General features: G+C 37.4%; 1 protein-coding gene across 1 annotated transcript in view; it reads right to left on the bottom strand.

The window, feature by feature from the left end:
• Positions 1-24,446, bottom strand: part of LOC121327677 (1,4-alpha-glucan-branching enzyme-like) — a 252,316-nt gene that overhangs the window by 73,298 nt on the left and 154,572 nt on the right. Inside the window, exon 13 of the mRNA XM_041271821.1 lies at positions 2,438-2,622. Coding sequence (XP_041127755.1) covers positions 2,438-2,622 — 185 coding nt within the window. The remainder of the gene's footprint in view (positions 1-2,437; positions 2,623-24,446) is intronic.

Here is a 24,446-nt window from a genome sequence, read left to right as displayed (position 1 = left end):
AACATTTTAAATGATTTGTTTAATCATTCTGATTATGTGAAGAGCACATATTTAAATCAATAATAGATCTATTTTTTTATTATTATTTTAAATCTGGCTTTTTGTGCTAGATGGCACAATGAAGAAAATAATGAGTTGTTATGACCTGCAAAAAATACACCCAACTATTATTTTGTTATTATATATTGTTATTTAACTTGTCTTCAGAGTTGCTACGTCCCAGTTTTAACTTGAAATCTGGTAACTCTAAACTACATGGACAGTGCGAGAAACTGAAAATCTGTGAAATTTGGTCATACACTATAATCCAAGCCGAACTGGACAAAACACAAAAATAGTAAAATATATTCAGTCTTGTCTCAAATTACTTTGTTTAATGTCTACAGTAGGAGAACAGTGCAACATTGTGTAACTGAATACAGCCCTATTCTCCTACTATAGGCGTTCAACAAATGCATTAATTCAATTAGCGAAGTGCACCCCAGTTTCTATGCTTTGTTCCAAAGCAATATGTAAGAATCTAAAATGTGCTATTAAAAACTGGAGTGATACATCAATAGCTGACATCTTTAAAGTTAACAAGTTGCCTTGCAGGATATTGTCCAGTTCACAGACCATAGAAACAAACTGCAGGTATTTGCAAAGCGCACTGTGAACAAAAGAAATCGGTCCTGGAAAAAAATGGAAAAGGACCAAACAAACTAATTTTAGCTTGCATCCAAACAAACTCAACCATTTGCTTGCAGAGAAGTGTGAAAAGCAAGCAAACTGATACATTCTTTCAAACTAAACTAACCAGACCGAGTTAGTTTGAAACTGACCCAGTGTGAATGCAGGCTCAGATAAAGCCATTAAGGATGTATAACAGATTGTGCTGGTCACTTGTTCACTAGATAATTTTTGTTTTAAAATCTCATTTTTTACTTGATATCATTGATTTATCTGTATTGTACCTTAAACGTAAATTCAAGGTCACAAAATAAGGTAGTAAGGTGAAATCCTATTAATTTATGCAGTGGGTCATAGAATCAATTTTCAAAGTCCTCTTAAGTCACTTGTACAATTTAACCAGATATTTTTTTCTTTACTTGCAATAGTCTAGTTGTGATTTCAACTATTCTAAAACCGTGGGCAATATTAAAGCTTAACACTTCATAGATGTTGTTAAAATAAAACTGTATACACAAACATTTGTTATAAGCTTTAAAACATTTTCTTGACAGTCAGCTATATTTTTCAGAAATATGACTTCAAATATATTTGACATGTGTTGCAAGTCTGTTTCTTATTGTTTAAAAACAATGGGTTACCTTTTGGTTTAATCCATTTCAGATGGAATACATGTTACTGCAGCTGTTAGTGTCAAGTAAAATAAATAATATTATACTGTTTCCATTTTCTTACAGGAATTTATGTTTCCAATAAGGAAAGAAATATTACAAATGTATTATTATTACAAACTAATAGATATATATATATATATATATATATATATATATATATATATATATATATATATATATATATATATATATATAATAAAAAAAATTGTTATAAAAAATAGATAACTATCCATTAGGGTATTACTATATTGAATATTGACTATATTGATAAAAATTCTTGATATCGTAGATTCTAATGAGGGTCTAACTTATAACTGTTAAGAACTATAGATAAACTATATAGATAAGAACCTAAGAACTTCTTCAGGTATCTAGAGAACAAGACACAGAGACTACAAGCTTTGTCAAGCTTACACTAAATAAATTAAAGTTTCTCAAACAGGCAGCTATAAAAAAAATGTTTACCTTATGGCATAACTATACTACACTGTATTAATTCAAGACATACTGCAGTAAATAAATGGACGGGTTTTTTTTTTTTTTTTTTTTCTTAAAACAATAGGCGGAGTGTGGTACAATAATAATATGACCTGAAAGCCTAAGTCTGAAAAAATAATAATTTTACTTTGTTTAAAATCTGGGATTACAGTGAAATACGGTAATATCTATCAATTAAAATTGTAACCAGCAGATCATCTTCCTGCTCACTGGTAAATCCATCTCCGTTACATATGTAAGCATGAGGATGATGGGAAATGTAGTTCTGAGAAGTCCATGCGGGTACATGTGAAGCCATTTTGAGGCAGGGAAGGCAATTTAAAAGTTTACAAAAGTGGTCAAAATGTAAAAAAAAAAAAAATAAAAAATACACACACCTTACGTAAACAGTTGTAGCAACACATGGGAACATGTAACAAAATAAAATAAAAAGGCCCTTATGCACCATTTAATATACAAAGATGTTAGCAGGAACATAATGAAAAGTGTTGGTCATTTATTGATAGACTTGGTGAAAGCTGGGGGAAGATTTGGGCTAATAACAGTTGATAATCATAAATCATTATTGGTGAATGAAAATCAAACAATTTACTTACTGGTGGAGCAGAGAGCCAGCCATATTTCTCCTCCACTCTGTTCATATCTCTATCGAAGTTATACAGTTCTCTATAGCGGAGGTCATCTTTCTCCACAAGATGAAATTGCCTCCTGGCATAATGGTAGCTTTCATTGTTTCCTTTTCTTGGAAAATCTAGCCATTCTGGATGACCAAATTCATTACCTGTAAATTAGCAGAAAATGTAATCATGATGTAATCAGGGTGCCAGTTTTATATTTATTTACTTGGGTCTAATGGATTTAATCATATATTTTAAACACAGATATCAAACAAAATCACAGAAAATGTGAACAAAAATACAGATCAAAGAATCATGACAAGTTTTCAGTATGAAATATGACGCACTGTCAAAATTAAAACATTACAAAGTTAGCATTGGGTATGACCTCCCTAAGCATTAACACAATCCTGGCAGCGTTGAAGCATAGACCTGATTAGCCTCTGGATAGACTGCTGTGGGATGTTACGCCACTCTGCCTGTGCAGTTGCAACCAGCTGGCGAAGGTTGGCTGGTTGTGGTTGTCTTCTGTGGATAGCACTGGCGATTTGCTCCCACAGATGTTCTGCTGGACTCAGGTCAGGAGAAAAAGTTGGCCATGGATAGACCCCGACACTGTTTTATTGAAGTCGTGTAATTGTAATCCTAGCACCGAGTGGTCTTGCATTGTCCTGCTGGAAAATCAACACTTCCAGATTGACTTGTAGGAACAGAAAAATTGTTGCCTCAAGGACTTCGTCAATGTATCGTCGAGCAGTAAGGCTGCCCTCAATTTATATACACATAGCTCTGGAAAAAATTAAGAGACCACTGCAAATTTTTCTTAAATCAGCATCTCTACATGTATGGCAGCCATTCCATTCCAGTGTCTGTTGAATTCCAACACAGGCACACCTCATTCTACTGAATGAGGTACTGATTAGGGGATCACCTGAACAAAATCTTATTTAAACGAGGAAAAGTATAAAAACCACTCCTGTGGTCATCACTATCCTCTTGCAATAGGACCAGCTGGATGGCAGAACAGTGCTAGTAGTACCTCAAAAGTAATTGGAATCAAAAAATAACTACTGACCACGCCCAAAGAGTTGAAAAGTAAAGTTTTGAGTAAGGAAAAGAAGGATTCAATTCTGGCTTTACTGGCAGAGGGATATAGTGAGCGTCGGGTTGCTTCCATCCTTAAAATTTCAAAGACGGCGGTTCATAAGAACAAGGTCAAGCAGCACACATTGGGGACAACAAAGCTACAGACCGGCAGAGGGCGAAAACGACTCTCCACTGACCGGGATGACCGCCAACTCATTCGAATGTCACTCAGCAACCGTAGGATGACATCAAGTGACCTACAAAAAGAATGGCAAACGGCAGCTGGGGTGAAGTGCACGGCGAGGACGGTTCGAAACAGGCTCCTAGGGGCAGGGCTGAAGTCGTGCAAAGCTAGAAAAAAGCCCTTCATCAATGAGAAGCAAAGAAGAGCCAGGCTGAGGTTTGCAAAAGACCATAAGGATTGGACTGTAGAGGACTGGAGTAAGGTCATCTTCTCTGATGAGTCCAATTTTCAGCTTTGCCCAACACCTGGTCATTTAATGGTTAGAGGGAGACCTGAAGAGGCCTACAAGCCACAGTGTCTCGCACCCACTGTGAAATGTGGTGGAGGATCGGTGATGATCTGGGGGTGCTTCAGCAAGGCTGGAATCGGGCAGATTTGTCTTTGTGAAGGACGCATGAATCAAGCCAAGTACAAGGTTGTCCTGGAAGAAAACTTGCTTCCTTCTGCTCTGACAATGTTCCCCAACTCTGAGGATTGTCCTGCTGGAAAAACCAATGCTCCATGCCACACAGCCAGGTCAATCAAGGTGTGGATGGAGGACCACCAGATCAAGACCCTGTCATGGCCAGCCCAATCTCCAGACCTGAACCCCATTGAAAACCTCTGGAATGCGATCAAGAGGAAGATGGGCGGTCACAAGCCATCAAACAAAGCCGAGATACTTGAATTTTTGCGCCAGGAGTGGCATAAAGTCACCCAACATCAATGTGAAAGACTGGTGGAGAGCATGCCAAGACTCATGAAAGCTGTGCTTGAAAATCAGGGTTATTCCACCAAATATTGATTTCTGAACTCTTCCTAAGTTAAAACATTAGTATTGTGTTGTTTAAAAATGAATCTGAACTTATTTTCTTTGCATTATTCGAGGTCTGACAACACTGCATCTTTTTTGTTATTTTGACCAGTTGTCATTTTCTGCAAATAAATGCTCTAAATGACAATATTTTTATTTGGAATTTGGGAGAAATGTTGTCAGTAGTTTATAGAATAAAACAAAAATGTTCATTTTACCCAAACACATACCTATAAATAGTAAAACCAGAGAAACTGATAATTTTGCAGTGGTCTCTTAATTTTTTCCAGAGCTGTATATATATATATATATATATATATATATATATATATATATATATATATATATATATATATACACACACACACACACACACACACACACACACACACACACACACACACACACACACTCACTCACATATATATATATACATACATACACACACAGTATATATAAAATCAGTGGCCGTCCTGCGATCCCACGACCAAGCCAGCTTCCTCTTTTACACCCAGGAACGAGAGAAGATATCAGCAAGTTACCAGCCTCAGGGAGACAAAGGCCAGCCCTGGGGTCCGCTGTAGCATGATGAAGAGAAACAGTCCCTGTCTCCCTAACCTACAGAAGCATCAGAGCCAATGCTATACTCTCTTTGAAATCCCCGGCAAAGACCAGCAACTTCACACACTGACCCACTGTGTGTCCCTGAGCAACCTCCTTGTGCTTCATCTTTCAGGTGAGACGTTGTTGCAAGTGACTCTGCAGCTGATGCATAGTTCACAGACCCTAGTCTTTGTAAGTCACCTTGGAGTCTACTAAATGAACAATAATAATAATAATAATAATATTAATAATAATAATAATAATAGTATTCTGAGTTTGGGGAGATAGTGATCAATGCGGAATACAATATTATTTATTTGCATTAGAGCAATATCAGTACAGTTTTTGATGATTTTAACAACATATCAGGGGTTTTAATCAATTAATCATGCCTGTAGGTGTTGATTGATTTTTAAAAAAATCATTGATTGATTAATCTAGTCTACCGATGTGCTGTAGCAAAAAGCAATGCTTGAGAAAGAAATCTAGAAAGGTGGCGGAGAGTACTTCAAAAGATGGAGGCAAACGGACTACATACACCCAACATTTTGCCACAGCTCAGAACAGTGTTTTACAGAGGTTATTAGGGGGGTGCCCAGACTTTGCTGGAAAATATTTTTTCCTGACTTCCTGGCGATTAGCTCCACGGTAAATGACACTCAGTGAGTTTCCAGGCAGGGATCATGTTTAATCTGACCAAACCCCATCCACAGAGCTTGTGTTGTTTCAGACCTACTGTAGCTCAGCGGCTCTATCGCCCAGCCCTCCTTCATTTGAAAGTGTAACGGCGGCAGGTTTTAAAAACAGATACATTTTGTTCACAAATCACTAGCTTTTTAGTTAAACAAATCTTTAATAAAGTTATAAAATAAGTTGAACAAACATTACAATTACTATTTGTAATTGCACTAACATTATTCAAAGACTAGTCACAGGTACACTGTAATAACAACACTGTAATAGTAAAATATGTTTCATTAATGGGATTTTGTTGTTAAACAATGAAATGGGCTTTTAAATCCTCCAGGTCCTTACTTTCTTGTTTAAAGGGTGGAATGAAGAATGAGAAAATGAGAGTGCAACATTTAAGTGACTCATTTTTTGTATTGGTGTTAATACAAGTGTGAATAGTTATTGTAATAAGATGTATACATCTTAAATATATACTGCTGTGCAAAAGTCTTAGACATGTTGCATTTTTCTACTCTGATACATTATGAGCAGCAACAATTTACTGAAAGCCTCCACTTGTGTTTTCCACTAGTATAACAAACTTGACTTGCATAAAGAAGGAAAAACACTGATTGAAATAGTTTGCATCACTTGATTTGTGGTATTCAAAAAATGTAACATATCTAAGTCTTTTTTCCAGCAGTGTACATTCTAAATTTTATTTCAGTGTTTATTAGAAGGGGAGAGGCAACAAACACAATATTTCTGAAGGGGGGCGAACCACTTTGGGAACCACTGGCTCAGAAGGAAGGAAAAAAAAAAGACTACAACTTGCAAGATTTGTTCTTCAATGCTTTCCTTTCACTGCAGTACAACGAGTTATCATCTTATCATCTGAGTCGCAAGTAAGTTGATTTTTCGTTCAAACAATGTATTCTAATAGTTTAAGCCTGTACCATGGCAGTACATTTACAGCTATAGCCCAAGTCTAAGTCTTTATTATGCTATATTCAACTAACTAAATTCAACTAAAATAAAATAGCACTCCAATCAATAAATTATCTGTTAGTTTAAAGTTAATATGAAAACAACCTAACATATTCAACACAGTATTGGTTGTAGTACCACTACAGTAATGCATGGCACAGCTTTTTATGTATTATATTAAAAGATTTTCTTTGGTTAACTTCATTTTCATTTATTGTTAAATTGCTATATTAAAGTTGCCTGTGAAACATTAGGTGTCATCACAGTGCTCGCCCGCTATAAGGCTATCATTTATAACGTGCCTCAGATATAACACTCCTAGAACATGTCCCCCAATTGCTCACTCTAGTGATTCATGCAATATTTCTACAGTAGTACTGGTGTTGTTCAAACTGTAAACAACTTCTCAGTCTAACTTCCGTTTGTCTCTCCCTTTTGATACAGTATCTGAACTGAACTACGCTGGCACTTTAACACAGACATCTTATTCAGCATTCGTTTTATAACTAAATAAATATTAGGCCTATTACATGGTTATCTTTCCTAATGTATTTAGTTTTTTGCTGCAAGAGGAGTTGCAGCTTTCTCTGGGAGACAAGAATTTTCATATTTGCTTCAGCCTCGTTCTGGCAGCCAAAGGTGGGGCAAGCCCATTCCCTCTTCCCCTCGCCCAACCTGCTCTCTTTCTTGCACTTGGTTTGCTTGTCTGTCGCTTCAAACTAAACTCCTGACCGCATTTTAGCCAGGCTATTGATAGTTTAAAAACTGCTATATTAAAATAACCCACGAGTGGGAATGTTACCTTTTTTTTGGGGGGGGTCAAAAATATAGCGTTGATTATAAGGTGATTTATGCATGGTTAATTCACGGAAAGTTATATTTTTGCTTCACTATATGTGCACTATAGAGAGGGAGTTATTATATTTTGTATTTTAGTCAGATGTGTGTTATGTGTCCCGTAGCATCCCCTACCCCCTCCCCTGTTTATAACGCTCTTCGGTTATAACGCTGATATTGTGTGTCCCCCTAGACCCACGTTATAGTGAGGGAGCACTGTAAATGCTTGTATATAGCATTAAGACCAAGAGTTACTTTTAATTGTCTTTCAATACAATTGCATATCATAGCAAATGGGGGTGATTATTCGATTAATTAATTGCCCAGATGGGATGAAAACATGGGTAAAACATGACACCTGTTTTTTTTTTTTTTTTCTACTTCTGCTCTAGATAGATGGATGGATGTACAGACAAACATCCCATATATGGCAAGCAAGAATCTAATAAGTTTAATACCAAATTCTAAGCAGTTTTCCAGATATATGGGTGCATTAATCTTCCCTGTAATTACAATGTGCTGGTATAAACATATATTTTGAAGTAAATAAAAATGTATTCATGTATTATGATTAACAAGTAGGCAGACACATTACAATGCCCCTAATTAAACAATACAAACAGCAGATGCAAGTTAATTGGGCTTGTATTATTCTAGCATACATGAATTCAGAAGTCTGTTGAACCATACTTTATCGAGAATTTAGTAGATGTTTTATAAACTCATCAGATTTTAGTGACTATTATAATGCCACATGAGAAAGAGCACAATGCATGCTGATTAACCAAAGTGGATGACAGATTGGTAAGTTTCACAAATGAGAAAGAAGCACCCACATACATATGAATATATGTTATTTCACAACTGTTGTTGTTCAATATCATTTTTCAGTATAAGGCACAGGAAACATGTTCTACTAAGGTCATAACACATCCTGTACACTGAAGGAATGCCACCTGCATCATATAAGGCGACATCGCTCCTGAACACAAGGGAAATAGTGTAAGGCCTTCTACAGAGAGTATAGATAAGGACATCCCACATAGTATAGGTATGCAAAGGTAGAACTCCACCATAATGATAGAATACTAATCTTGTGCACCAAACAGAATACTAGTATTCTATCAACTATTATCATATCAAATTATAGGGAGGAACCTATCTCTACTTATGTACTTACAGTAACATGCTGATTTATACACAATACACATTATATGTGTCTTCAAACAAACACATATAGCATCCCCCCTGGTACTAGGTTCACGATGTTTCAATTCTGCATGCCTTACATTGTCTGTAAATGTCTTCAGGATCAAAGAGTGTTAGTTATTAAAGGAAAGTAGCAAGTTGATTAATCAAAGAAAGGCTTGCTTTACATGCAGCTTAGAAACTCCAAATTCTCTTTCCATTGTCGCGAGAATGTGCCGTAGCACGCACTTATTAATTAGTCATTTAGCAGACGCTTTTATCCAAACCAATTTACAGAGAATCATCAGTTGATGAACTATGCACCAACAACTGCTGCAGAGTCACTAACAATAGGACCTCAGTTTTACATCTGAAGGATGGAAATAGAAGATTACAGTGACCGGAGAGAGTACGGTATGAAATGCATTCCTCATGCCATAGGAAGTGCTCTGCCAAAACATGCTATGGTAAAGTGTAAATCACCTTCTCACACTAAAAAGTTGCACAAATTGGCTATTTTTTATTTTTTTATTTTTTTGCATAGCAACAAGTTTGAAAGCTGTGCCATATGTTACGAGACATCAGCAGTGAAGATCTTGTTTGTGATATAACCTCGCTCAACTTTCTACAATAGCTAAAAGCCAGACCAAGCAATTCTTTACTAACAGCTGAGATCTGCTGAAAGTAGCAATGGCAAGCTTCTTTAACCAATTAGAAAAAAAATTATAATAAGCACACTTCAGTATTTATTTTTACTTTTATGTGATACCATTTATTCAACATTTCAAATTATTGGCCAATGCAGGGGACTCCTAAAATGATAGGGCTTTATAGTTTAGTTTGTTTATAAGCAAGGTTATAAAAAAAATAAAACACTGAAGCTACTACAAAGTTAAAAAAAAAAAATCACTTTGCAAAATAAATAATTAAAAAGCATTCTTAATTTAACTAAGTTGCGAAAAACATCAGATCACTTTGTAGACCGAGAAAAAAACGCAGCTGTTCCTTCCAACTTTTGAAAACAATCCTGCATTCCCTAATACTCTTTGCTGCAAAACTGAGGATAAGATTTAAAACATGTCCATAGCACTTACTTTTCCTGCCGTTACTGCTGCACCATCATATGTCTGAGCAGCCAACTTATCACCACATTTAAACTTCTGGCACACCGCATTAACATGCTAGAAAGGGACAGTTTTTCTAGCAGAACAAGAATGCGTTCCACAACATCACTACAACAAATGGTGCCATCTCAATTTCTTTGGCAATGGCATTAAGTTGGACATTACTCACTGCTTGGAGTAGGTCATTCTGAATTTTGTTCGATGTACCAGAAAAAACAGTCAAGGTTTCCAAATGCTGCTTCAATAAAGGATAAAACTCACTGATTAGCTGTAAGGTTTTGACATAATTTCCATGATTAAGGGAGCCATCCGATTCACCATGCCCACGAATGCCAGCTCTTGTTCTCTGAGATGACATGCAACACAAATTAGTCTTTGCAAAATCTCAAGATTCTGATGGCCTGTTTCATTGTGTTGTCTGACAGCAAGTCTCCGTTGTTCGTTTAACTCAGTGGTACATAAATCAGTCCTGGAGGGTCGGTGTCCCTGTAGGTTTAAAGTTCTTTATTGGACCTTATTAGAAGCTTGATTGGTCCAATTAACTAATTTAGGGTATGGTTAGAGCAAAAACTAGGAGGGACACTGGCCATCCATGACCTGAGTTGTACACCACTGGTTTAACTGCAGATCAATGCAAGCTTGTCCAAATTTTCATAACTGTATACATGCTGTTAGGTGTTACTGGCTAGTTTCATGACATTTGCAGGTATTGTGTAAATTGTTTAAATTGTGGCATCCAGCCTTATTCCACACACACTTCTCGTTAATGAAAAGAAGACACAGTCAGCAGAATCGCTTGTTTGTCTCCCCACATCCACTCGCACTTGTGCACCGCTTCACTGAAAAACTGCTTTAACCTCTTTTTCCCCCTGCTTTTTTGTACATGTTCTCTAAGTTTCGGTGGTCTGTTCATGATTTCTTTTTTAGTCGCATAGTCTCCTGCATTAAATGGATTTGACAGCAATTTTTGTTTAAAATGACCATTTTCTCTCCCTGCTTCAATCAAATCGTATTCTCTAGTTTCGGAAAATAACCATTTTTTTCTGTCTTCCGTTTCCGCTCGTGACCTGAGCCCCACAATGTGGCCGCTGTGAGTTAGCCTCCTCTCTCTGTTCCATCAGGACGAATCATTTAATCAATTGAATTTGTTTCATTTTTCAATGGGTGTCCAGGGTGGAGATCTGCCTCACAGCGTCACATTGCCAGGGCAACTCGGGGCATTGCATGCGTTGACATGCCGACATGATTCTTCTTACATGCAAACATATACATATTTGTTGTTGTTATTATTATTATTATAATATAGTAATAATAATAACTAGAACTGCCAGGCAGTTTTACGGCTTCCAAGCTCAGTACCAGTTGTACATTTTGTCAAGCTGTATCATTGCAACACAAGTGTCAGCACAAGATCAGTTTTATGGAGCAGTTCAATTCAAAATACTGCATTAGTTCATTATCTCACAATGCTTTATAACTTTAAACACCATACTAACCATGACCCTATCTACACACTGTAAGGAGTTATAAGCTAATTTTACATGTTACCTTAAGGAGAGGTCAAAGGTCACGATAGAGGTAATTTTTGAATGGAGCAATCAAAGTCAAACAGCCACGTCTGTTTTTCTGATAACAAACAAGCTGAAACTCGGAGCAGCTGATTCAAATTCAGCGCCGTTCTGAGACACGGGCGAGGGGAGGAGCCAACAGCACAGCAGAACAACGCAGTTAAACGAGGCGGTCTTCCCAGCAACAGCGAGTGGAAGCGACAGCGAGTGGGAGAAGTACAGGCGTGGAAAAGTACAGAGCAGTTTAGAAGCAGTTTGAAAGCAGGTTGACGGCTGCAGAATAAACTAAACTTCAAAAGAAAAACCCTCAACATGGTCTTCAAGCCAGTAATCTGTGACACCTGCTTGATGTGGGAAATCCGAGAAAACCCAGCGGAGCTAAACCAAGTGTGCGTAAAGTGCCGCGCGATCCAGGATTTGCATAAACTAGTAAGTATGCTAGAAATGGAGCTGGAAGAAGTGAGACAGCAACAGGATCTTGAGGAACTGGCACACCCACAATTCATGGAAGTCTGCATCAGCCCTAACAGACTGAAAGCCACAAGGGAGATAGAACGTCAGAACAGCTGGGTTCAGGTAGGCAGAAGCAGGGAAAAAAAGAAACTTCCTCAAACACAACCACCAGAAATCAAAACAACCAACAGATTTGAGTCACTTCAGAATTTTGATGAGCAGAACCATCAACAAGAGAATGAAAGGAACAACATCCAGGACCCCATTGACAGTGGTGACCAGACAGCAAAAAGAAGGGAGGTCATGATTGTTGGGGACTCCATATTGAGAAACACAGCAAGTTCAATTCGCAGTTTGGACCCCCTTACTACAACAGTGTGCTGCCTTCCGGGAGCCTCGGTCAAGCACATCACTAAGAACGTGGACAGGCTCCTAGAACGAACAGGAGAGGACCCGGTAGTAGTCGTCAATATCGGTACAAACAACATTGGAAGAGACAGACCAAAATCCCTGCAAAACAAATTCAGAGAGCTAGGAAGGAAATTAAAAGAGAAAACCAAAACTGTGGTATTTTCTGGTATACTACCGGCACCTTGCAAAGGACCATATGGACAGCTGGAAATAATTAATCAAAAACGCATGGTTGTCTGAGAGTGATGGGGACGAATATAATATTTGTGGGTATACACTGTATAGGAAAGACAGGCAGGACAGAAGAGGAGGAGGGGTAGCGCTATACATAAGAAACAGTCTTGAAGCCCAGGTGTTAAACCTGGACAAAGAAAATAAAGCCGAATCAATATGGGTCAGAATAACACACAAAAATTCAAAGGTCATAATAATAGGAGCATGCTATAGACCGCCAGTTTCAGACAGTGAGCAAAATAATCTGTTATACAATTACATTAGAAATGTGTGTAGCAAAGGAGAAGCCATACTAATGGGGGATTTCAACTTCCCCCATATAAAATGGGAAAACCCGGTGGGTAGCACGAAGGATGAAATTGAAATGGTGGAAATGACAAATGACTGCTTCCTAACACAATTTGTCAAGGCACTGACTAGAGGGGATTTAGTCTTTTCAAATAACGAAGACAGAATAACTAAAACAGAGGTCAGAGAACCACTGGCAAACTCAGACCACAACATGGTCTCATTTGAAGTGTTTTTTAAAACCCCAAAAGTAATGACTAAAGCTAAGGTTTACAATTTTAGAAAAGCAAACTATGAAGGTATGAAACAGAGACTAACAGAAGTAGACTGGAGTAAAATAGAGAAAACACCCACAGAAGAAGGATGGTTGTTCTTCAAAAATGTAGTACTAGAGGCGCAAAACAATTACATCCCTAAAGTAGACAATTCTAAATGTAAAACCAAATTGCCAAAATGGTTTAATAGATCAATTAAAAAAAAATATTCAGCGAAAAAAGGCACTTTATAGAGCATTAAAAAAGGACCAAAAAGAAAGTATGCAGAAAGAGTACACGGAACTGCAAACGCAAGTCAAAAAGGAAGTTAGAAAGGCCAAGAGAGAAATAGAAATGAACATTGCTAAGGGAGCTAAAACCAACTCCAAAATGTTTTTCCAATATTACAACAGCAAGAGAACATTCAAAGAGGAGATTAAATGTTTAAGAGATACAAATGGCAAAATCGTAGAGGAAGAAAAAAAAATAGCAAATATATTAAATGATTACTTTTCACAAGTTTTTACAAAGGAAGATACTGACAACATGCCCCACATGTCATCCAGTTCCTATCCAGTTTTAAATAACTTTAGCATAACTGAGGCAGAAGTGTTAAAGGGACTAGGAGCTCTTAAAATAAACAAATCCCCTGGGCCGGATGAGATCCTCCCAGTAGTACTCAAAGAAATGAAAGAAGTAATTTACAAACCGCTAACCAAGATCATGCAGCAGTCTCTTGACACAGGGGTGGTACCGACAGACTGGAAAATTGCAAACGTAATACCGATCCACAAAAAGGGAAACAAAACTGAACCAGGTAACTACAGACCAATAAGCCTGACTTCTATTATATGTGCAAACTTATGGAAACTATAATAAGATCCAAAATGGAAAATTACCTATATGGTAACAGGGTCCTGGGAGACAGTCAACATGGTTTTAGGAAAGGGAGATCGTGTCTAACTAACTTGCTTGATTTTTTTGAGGATGCAACATAGATAATGGATAATTGCAAAGCATATGACATGGTTTATTTGGATTTCCAGAAAGCTTTTGACAAAGTCCTGCACAAAAGATTAATTCTCAAACTGAACGCAGTAGGGATTCAAGGAAACACATGTACATGGATTAGGGAGTGGTTAACATGTAGAAAACAGAAAGTACTGATTAGAGGAAAAACCTCAGAATGGAGTGTGGTAACCAGTGGTGTACCACAGGGATCAGTATTAGGTCCTCTGCTATTCCTAATCTACATTAATGATTTAGATTCTGGTATAGTAAGCAAACTTGTTAAATTTGCAGACGACACAAAAGTAGGAGGAGTGGCAAACACTGTTGTAGCAGCAAAGGTCATTCAAAATGATCTAGACAAGATTCAGAACTGGGCAGACACATGGCAAATTACATTTAATAGAGAAAAGTGTAAGGTACTGCACACAGGAAATAAAAATGTACATTATAACTATCATATGGGAGATACTGAAATTGGAGAAGGAATCTATGAAAAAGACCTAGGAGTTTTTGTTGACTCAGAAATGTCTTCATCTAGACAATGTGGGGAAGCTATAAAAAAGGCTAATAAGATGCTCGGATACATTGTGAAAAGTGTTGAATTTAAATCAAGGGAAGTAATGTTAAAACTGTACAATGCACTAGTAAGACCTCATCTTGAATATTGTGTGCAGTTCTGGTCACTTCGCTATAAAAAAAGATATTGCTGCTCTAGAAAGACTGCAAAGAAGAGCGACCAGAATTATTCTGGGCTTAAAAGGCATGTCATATGCAGACAGGCTAAAAGAAGTGAATCTGTTCAGTCTTGAACAAAGAAGACTACGTGGCGACCTAATTCAAGCATTCAAAATTCTAAAAGGTATTGACAGTGTCGACCCAAGGGACTTTTTCAGCCTGAAAAAAGAAACAAGGACCAGGGGTCACAAATGGAGATTAGACAAAGGGGCATTCACAACAGAAAATAGGAGGCACTTTTTTACACAGAGAATTGTGAGGGTCTGGAATCAACTCCTCAGTAATGTTGTTGAAGCTGACACCCTGGGGTCCTTCAAGAAGTTGCTTGATGAGATTCTGGGATAAATAAGCTACTAACAACCAAAGGAGCAAGATGGGCAGAATGGCCTCCTCTCGTTTGTAAACTTTCTTATGTTCTTATGTTCTTAAATGTGTTGTATAGTAACCATAACACTATGTGTACTGTAAGGAGTTATAAGCTAGTTTTAGATTTTAACTTGAGAGGTCAAAGGTCGCAGGAAGCTCATTTTTGGATAGAGCACATGTGGTTTCCTACATGTGTTCCATGGTAACCATTAACCTATCTGCCTTTGTAAGGAGTTATAAGCTAGTTTTACATTTGACTGAACATTTTGAAAGGTTTTTAAAGAAATGCGTCAGGTGCCAATATTGGTTTACGCGCAAACACCATTTTTGAAAAAGTCCATTGTATTGACATAGGGATGATGCTTGTCAACTTTGGAGTTAATCAAATAAGCAATGCTTCAACAGAAGTGGTTTTAAATTTAAGAAGAAAATGTAGGTGTGGCGGCCGTCTTGTTTTACAAAAGAGCACCATTTTTTCCTATCTGAATTCGACTGTCCCCAAGATGATGCCTACTAAGTTCAGAGTTAGTTGGTTAAAAGGTTTTTAAACAGAAGCAGTTTCATAGTTGGAGCATGTTTAAGTGAATTTGCTGGCAGTCATTTTGATATTAGAATTTATCACTGCAACTTATGCTTCGCAATGTGACGTGGGATTGGTTTCTGATGACATTTGCGAAGTTTCAGATCAATCAGTTCACCTCTTCCCATGAAGAAGACTTTGAAAGGTTTTTAAATTAATGCATCAGGCGGCCATCTAGCTTTATGCACAAACACCATTTTGAAAAAGTCAACTGTATTGAGACAGGGATGATGCTTGTCAACTTTGGAGTTAATCAACTAAACCATGTTCAACTGAAGCGGTTTTAAATTTAAGAATGAAACGTAAGTCTGTCCGCCATCTTGTTTTATGAAAGAACACCATTTTGCTATATTTGAATTCCATTGCCCCCAGGGATGATGCCTACCAAGTTAAGAGTTAGTTGGTTAAAAGGTTTGCAAACAGAAGCAGTTTGATATTTAGGCGCGTTTTGGCAAATTTGGTGGCAGCCATTTTGATAGTAAAATTTATCGCAGCAACTTCTGCTTTGCAGACGAAGTGGGTTTGGTTGCTGATGACTGGGTTCACCGGTTCTCAAGAAGATGATTTTGAAAGCTTCTCCCAAAAAATGCGCCAGGCCGCCATCTTGGTTGACGCAGGAGCACATTTTTTTTTTGCATCTGAACTGTAATCTACATGGGATGATACCTGCCAAGTTTCATGTTCAAACAGGAGAAGTTTAAAGTTATTGGAGGAAAAACCACAATATGTGAGCTGGGTGTGCAATGGATGCATTGCATACATAGACGGAACGCCACTTGCCTTTTGTTCAAACAAATAAATAATCCTGAGAACACTATTATATTAACTGAATCACTCTGAAAATTCTGAATTACCAGAACCAGAAGACAGTATGTCTGCCAACAATGATTCATCTAATCATCTTACCAATGCAATTATGTAGAGTGGAAAACGATCTATTATTATGTGCATATCAATTTCTGTACATAAACAGTAAATATATACACATAATATTACGTTATCAAAGCAGTATTTTACAAACAGCAAGAATAAATAGTGCTAACTACAAAACTAACTTATTAGCAAACATAGTAAAATTGCAATGCCATAATAAAGACTTATTCTCAGGATCCGCAGAAGCAATAATGGACACTACTTTTGATTATTTTCTCAAAATAAATATTTATAAATAAAATACTTCTTCATTCCATTATTATCAGTAATAATAAGAAAAATACATAACTCATATAAATCTAGTTCACAAGACGTTATCTGTTATAACCACTTGTTTCTTTATATTTATAAATATTGTAAAGCATATGTATTAATACCTGAGACAGAAAACATGTTCTAATATAATTTTGTCAAATACATCGGATTCACAGTGTTTTCCTGTTTCTTTCTTATCTCTAAACAAGTTCCTGTGATGTTTTGTTTCTGCATGCTGCTGTAAACTTTCTCTGGCCTAATTCAAATGCCCATATCAGTGATGTCACACAGGTGCAAAAAAAAAAAAAAAAAAAAAAAGTATCAGGGTGTAAAATTCAATGCCTCCCCTATCCAAAGATATGCCTTTCCAACCTGTATGGCAAAGTATGGTGGCCCAAGAAGTCATTTAAATGCAGTGTATTTTTTATCGAGTTTACCCGATTAAGGGCCCAGAAAGACACTTCAGTATGATCGTGTTTAGACAATCAAGGTCTTTAAAGGGTTAAGTAGCAGCAACAAGCATCTACCAAGACAAAAAAAAGAGTCATGTTTGCACCCCAAAATGTACTGTATTCAATTAGCAAAGGTGGGAATTTGTTCCAGTGGTCTCCTATATTATTGCTGAGTGCTTCCAGGACCAGGCTTGAGCGACCATGTATAGAGTTGAAGTTAAATCTCTTAAACCTAATTCATAGAACACGGTTTGCTTTCCAGTAACAAAAACATAAAAAGCAAACCTGTTGGTTCCAAGAATTTTTCAAAAAGACAGATAAGGGGCTTAACATCAGCTAGCGGCAAGACAGAACAAAGTTCTAGAAAGTTACAAAAATGCCTGGGTAGATTAGCATCTTCAGAGAAATGCATTGAACTTGCAAGGGATACCGGTACACTGGATCTCCAATAATAACAAAATATAACAACATTCTACTGCCGAGGGCCTGCACTGTCCCTGCCAAATTCAGATACAGATATATTTTTTTATTATTATCATTGTGGCAAGTCAGGTGGCCTACGATAGATTTACTACCAGCAATTTGAAAATGTACCCTACTAAACATTTTGACTGGATTTTTTATTTTTATTTTTTATACCATTAACCTAAAGTGCAATATTTTAGCTCTGTTCATAGACTACCATAATGATCAAGAAACCTTGTATATATTATATGTGTACATGTATATTCTGTATAGATTTAGTTTTTTTTTTTTTTTTTTTACCAGTAATAAAGCCATGCCTGTATAGAGCTGAATAAAAATGAAAGATACTACATGTGTGATTAAAAAAAAAAAGAAAACACAAAAGCTAGCTTCTTCTCAGTGGAAGGAATGCAGGGAAAAAAAGAAAAAAAAAAAAGAGTCAAACCAACCATAATTGAGCAGCAGCAAGAGTGGCTCCATCCTTAAAAAAATCCAGGGTCAAGGAATTACCACTTATCTGCATGGTTATTCCTAGACCCTACCTTGAAAACAAGCATTATCCCTTGCATATGAACAAAGCCATTTGTTTTTCAAAAAACAAAATGCCAGTTTTCTGAAACGCAATTAAATCTATTCAAGCCTAACACTATTCTGTTCTAGTCTAACCTGGACCATAGTGCTGCACATTTATTCAAATCCTGTGTTTATGAACAAAGTAATTATTCATACTCAGCACATTTGGTAAGACAGCACTACTTGCAGTATATATATTTCATTTTTTAATACTAAAAGGTGTTTCACCTTTTATGACCAGGGGTCTGCGAAATTAACCTTCAAAATAAAATGTGAATGGGGGCTCCGGATTGGCGCATCCAGTAAAAGCACTCACGTAGAGTGCAGGATGCGCCCTATAATCTGGAAGTCGCCGGTTCGAGTACGGGCTATTACTTTGCCGACCAAGGACGGGAGCTCCCAGGGGAAGCGGCGCACAACTGGCCGAACGCCGCCCAGGGGGAGGGAGGGTTAGGTCGGCCAAGGTGTCCTCGGCTCACTGCGCACCAGCGACCACTGTGGTCTGGGCGGGCACCTGCGGGCTTGCCTGTAAGCTGTCCAGGGCAGCGTTGTCCTGCGACACTGTAGCTGTGGGTGGCTGCATGCTGAATCTGCAGTGTGTAAAAAAGCATGCGGCTAACAGCACACACTTTGGAGGACAGCGTGTGTTCGTCTTCGCCCCTCCCGAGTCAGTGCAGGGGTGGTAGCAGTGAGCTGAGCGAAACAAAATAATTGGACACTACTCGATTGGGGAGAAAATAACAACAAAAAAATAATGTGTATTATTCATAAAATACGTTGTTTTAAAACTTCTCGGTGGTTACCACAATGCAAAAACAGTTCAATAGGCTGAAGATGACCTCGATGTTTAAAAGTAGGGCTGCAACGAATGGTACATTTTGACCTTCGAAGGTTCGGAACACGTAACTGAAGCACTTTTGAACCTTTGATGGTACTAATTTGTATAATTTACTGGTGACGTCACCATAACTACTTGTTTATATTTGACTGAAAATCGTATTTTACAGGTAAGCCATATAAATGGAATACAACATTCATATGTAGCTTAAAAATACATTATGTAGAAGAGTAATCATATTTTTATAATTTAAATTTTAAAAAATACATGTTGTTTATTTACACATAATTGATGCTGCTTGCACATAAGTTTGCATTGCAGCAGCACTACCTGCAGCGGACTGAGGCAAAACAAACTAAATTTTGGGGGGGGATGGGTGAGGATGTTGCTCAGTTTTGTCGAAATTAAAATTATGTTTGCATATATCTTGTATGTTTCAAACACATTCTACCGTAGCACTGACCTTACAATGTATTGTACAGTACATATTCAGTACATATTTTACATTACATATAGGTACCCCCCCAGTGCTTTGGATATTATACCCTGCTCCATACATGGCAGTGGCACATATAGTGTTGTTACTTATAAAGATTTGGTTGGATTTTAGTACAACAACTTTTGTTTAAGTAATATGCATTATAACAATAAAAAAATATAATTTTGCATGTTAGTGACATTTAATATGTGATTTATAGTATTGGCAATTTCTGTTGACAGGAGGAAAAAAAAAAACACACACACACACACACACACACACACACACACACACACACACACAGAGTGTGTGAATGGCATCTGACGAACTGTCAAAGGGTTAAAAAACAATCTTTGAATTCCTGGCTAGCGAACAAACCTTCGAACCTTCTAATACAGCCCCATTTAAAAGAACTACTGAAAACATTTTAGCAAAAAGAGAAGCTACAATGGATCTAGTGGAAGCCTTCAAGGTCAGGGGCCAGAAGAAGCAGTAGGATGGGCTAGGGAGAAGAGATGCATTATGAGGGAGGAGCGGAAACTGACTGTTTTATGGTAAGTGGGACTCTATTCCAATGAAAGGGAGCAAGAAGGGAAAAGGAACGGAAACAGGATTGGGCACAGGTCGAGGGTTTGACAGAGAGGAACAATAGGGATTGGGAGTTTAAGGGACATGAGGGAAAATAGTAGGCGATCAGTGCAGCCAGAGAAGGTGGGGCAAGACTATGAAGAAATTTCTACACAAGGGTAAGGAATTTGAACAGGCAGCAATAATAGACAGGGAGCCAGTGTAGCTGGAGTAGGAGAGGGCACCTAACTACTGTCTCCAACTGCCAAAAACAAAATGTTTTATACATGTCTTGTATAAAACATAACAAACACGTGAAATGGGCTCGGCTTGTACTAGACAGAGCGATCTTTAGCAGATGTATTTCCGAACTTTGATGCAGCTGGTCTTTTTGGTTGAAGACATTTTAAATAAACTGTGCAGCTCTATGAAGCATGTTCAACCATTAACCAGAGGCAAACAGAACCGGCAGCCAGGTTCCTAAATGCAGTGTAACAGGTAGTGCATCAATAAAGCTTGCTGCACTTATTTTTAGGTTCTAAAAAATATGTACATTTATACTATTCTTTTACAAATGGGAATTTTCACAGGGAACCACATATCACAAGGCAATGGGTAAATTTCACAGAAGTCAAGAAATCCATGTAACAGTGTAATAAATACAGCCTTATCAATGGTGTGCAGTGGTGCAGCTCTCTGGTGGCATGGGAAATTTTAAAAGCTGTCCTGTTATTTTCAATCCCCTAGTCTGGGCTGTAGGGCTGCACAGACACCTCAACACTCCAAGTTATAATCAAATGGGTGTCTAAAAGTGAAATGTAGCCTCTTTAAGACTTCTTCCCAGTATAAAATTCATATGCCTTCATTGAAGCGTAACCAGAAAATATAGCTTTTTTAACCCCAATGTATATTAAATAAAGTACTTTAAGTACATCTGAGTTTGTGAAAGTCAGCGTTAACATTACATACCATGAATAATGGGGTTGCAAACTGTGACATGCTGCAGTATAAATAAGAAGGTGAAATCTGAAAGGTTAAACACTTCATATCACTGGATTTTGTATTATTTTATACAATTTATTTGTATTGGTTTATCACTGCAGCCTGGTAAAGTCACATCTGATAATTTGCAGCTGGCTTGTAAAGCCAGAATCTGCTTTTCCATGTATAATAAGCCACTCTTCCATGTATAATAAGCCACTCTTCCAGCCACTCTTCCATAAACAAACATATACATGTAAATAATATGTTCTGTACAGCAGCTAATAATTAATAAATACATAAATAAAATCATATTTCCGGTCCATTTGAATTCATCAGGTCAGAATTTTCTATACAGTTAAATCTCAGCCTCCATTGTACATATGTTTGGTAATTTACACATCAAAACATAGAAAAAAAAGTTTCTTAAAAAAAAAAAGAATGATATTAATCAATGACTTCTTCATTTGTGCTGGTGGCTGTCAACAAAAAAAAACTTAATGCATAAGTGATAGTGATTTAACATTAACTATGTATATAGGAGACAAAGATGCTAAATAGCATCCAGCCACGTTCTGCACTTTGACTGAGGTTTAAATGTATCAGTTGGATAAAAATAAAGCCAGTCTTTAAGGCGTTAATTTGGTATAAAACTAGGAAACAGATAAACATGTAAATAAAAATAAAACAATTCTTAATACCCTAAAAAGGGATTTAAAACTCTGTAGGGTGAGGCCCAAGGCATAGGATGGTATTAGATCACATTTCACAGTATTTCAAATGCCGTAGGACAGTAAACATGTTAATCAGATTACTTTAATTTTTATATTGTCATATCACACTTCTGCAATCTAACTATTAACACATTTTTACCAGTTTGAAGGTTTACTATTCTTTAGAAATTTCTTTTTGACGTTTTCTGTATGCAGTTGGGATATACATGTATTTCATCTTTTTCTCTAGGATACTAGATTGGAAGGAGTTATTAGTTGTGTTGAAAAAAAGACCCCTAACCTAAATTAATGTTTTGAAATGTCAACTGCTTGCAATTACTGGTGAGACTTTGTATACATTATTCTTCTTTATGATTAGGGCCATGAGAAATCCACTGAGGATTTAAACAAGATTTGCTCATCTTAACAATCATTACAGATTATTATCATACAACTAAGATACTGATTGATTCACACAAAGAAAAGTTGAAAGGGCTACAGACACAAGCACTTGTTACTTTAAATGTACATGCCTGTGATGAATAATGATTATTTTAATAGGAAGCTTTTTAATCATTTTGATTGAAGCAATGCTCTAAAGATAAAGTGCAAATTACAGAAAATATGGAACTGTATGTAACTCTAATTGGGTACTGCTATACAACGATATATGAACTGTGTTAAGATAGTGTTTTCTTTTTTTTCTAAAACAGAAACCCTTGATTGCATAATTCATCACTTAAATCATCTCTATTTCTAAGACCATAATTACTCGTTTGCCAATAGTTACTGTGTAAATAAAATTATTATTTAGATCATTTGGTTATTTGGATGTCTCGAGGCTATTGGACTGAACTGCAGATGAGTCTGTTGGCATGAACTTCACAAAAAACCCAACCCCTCGTTCTCATCGTGGGCGATGGAAACAGGCAAAACACAGGATTGTCAAACAGGGTGAAGTATGGTGGTTAGTTGAATTACCCGAGCCGTTATGGTAGCCATGAAGGCCTGTTTGGATTCACCTGGAAAAGCGCTGGCCAACGGGCCTCTGGAGAAGCTGGGTGGGCTAATCCCCTGCTCAGTGGATTCAAAATGATTACAGAAACATCCACCAAGAACCTAAATTAAAACTCTGGCCTGGGTCAAGAAGATGCAGTTCAAAGGACGAGAATGATGCTGAACAACCAAACTCGAAAGGAAGTTGTTCAGCCAATACCTCTTCTCACGCCCAAGTTGACCTCAAACATAGGAGCACGGAATGTCCGGACAATGTACGAAGTAGGAAAAACAACACAAGTAGCAGCAGAAATGAGAAAATGTAACATTACACTACTAGGACTCAGTGAAACAAGATGGAACCAAGCAGGGCGAACACAACTTTCAAGTGGAGAAACAGAACTGTATTCTGGACATGAACAGGAAAATGCCCCACACACAGAGGGAGTTGGAATAATGTTATCCTGGGAGGCAGCAAGAGCTCTGCTAGAATGGGAGGTAGTTAGCTCCAGAATCATCATCTCAAGGTTCTATTCAAAACTGCAAAAAAAATACAGTCATCCAATGCTACAAACAGACAAGGAAAGATGTAGTTTTAATGATGTGTGACAATGCAAAAATTGGCAAGAATAATGTAGGCCAAATCATGGGGAAACTTGGGTTAGGTGTAATGAATGAAAATGGAGAGCTGTTCAGCGACTTCTGTGCTTGCAATAGCCTGGTAATAGGTGGGAGTGTCTTCCCCCACAAGAATGTGCACAAAGCCACATGGATATCACCAGACCACAGCACAGATCTAATTGACCACCTCTGCATCAGCCAGAGATTCAGAAGATCCCTTTTGGATGTCAGGGTAAAGACAAGCAAACTCAGAATCAAATTAAAGAGATTTACAAAAGCTGCAAGAAGGACCAGCACAAGATTCAATGTCAAACTCCTCCAAGCCAAAACCATAACAGACCAGTTTCAACTAAAGCTTTCAAACAAATTCCATGCCTTAGAGGACTTACAGGACTTATGTTGAGCAGAGATAGCAATGAATGAAAACAGTGTGAAAAAATGAAAACTAAAAAGATGGGCAGAACACTTCAGAGAACTACTTCACATGCCACCAGACATTCCTCCAGCAGAACACTCCCTACAAGTTAACACTAACAAACCCAGCAAAAGTGAAATCAAGAAACCAATACAGAAGCAAAAGAATGACAGAGCACCAGACCCAGATGGTACACCACCTGAAGCCGACCTCAAGATATCCACTGAAATGCTTCACAAGCTTTTTCACCAAATCTGGGAAGAACAG

The sequence above is a fragment of the Polyodon spathula genome, chromosome 15 (assembly GCF_017654505.1).
Source record: "Polyodon spathula isolate WHYD16114869_AA chromosome 15, ASM1765450v1, whole genome shotgun sequence".
Lineage (NCBI taxonomy): Eukaryota > Metazoa > Chordata > Actinopteri > Acipenseriformes > Polyodontidae > Polyodon > Polyodon spathula.
The sequence above is the reverse complement of the archived record's forward strand: the minus strand, read 5'-3'. Positions and strand labels throughout refer to the sequence as shown.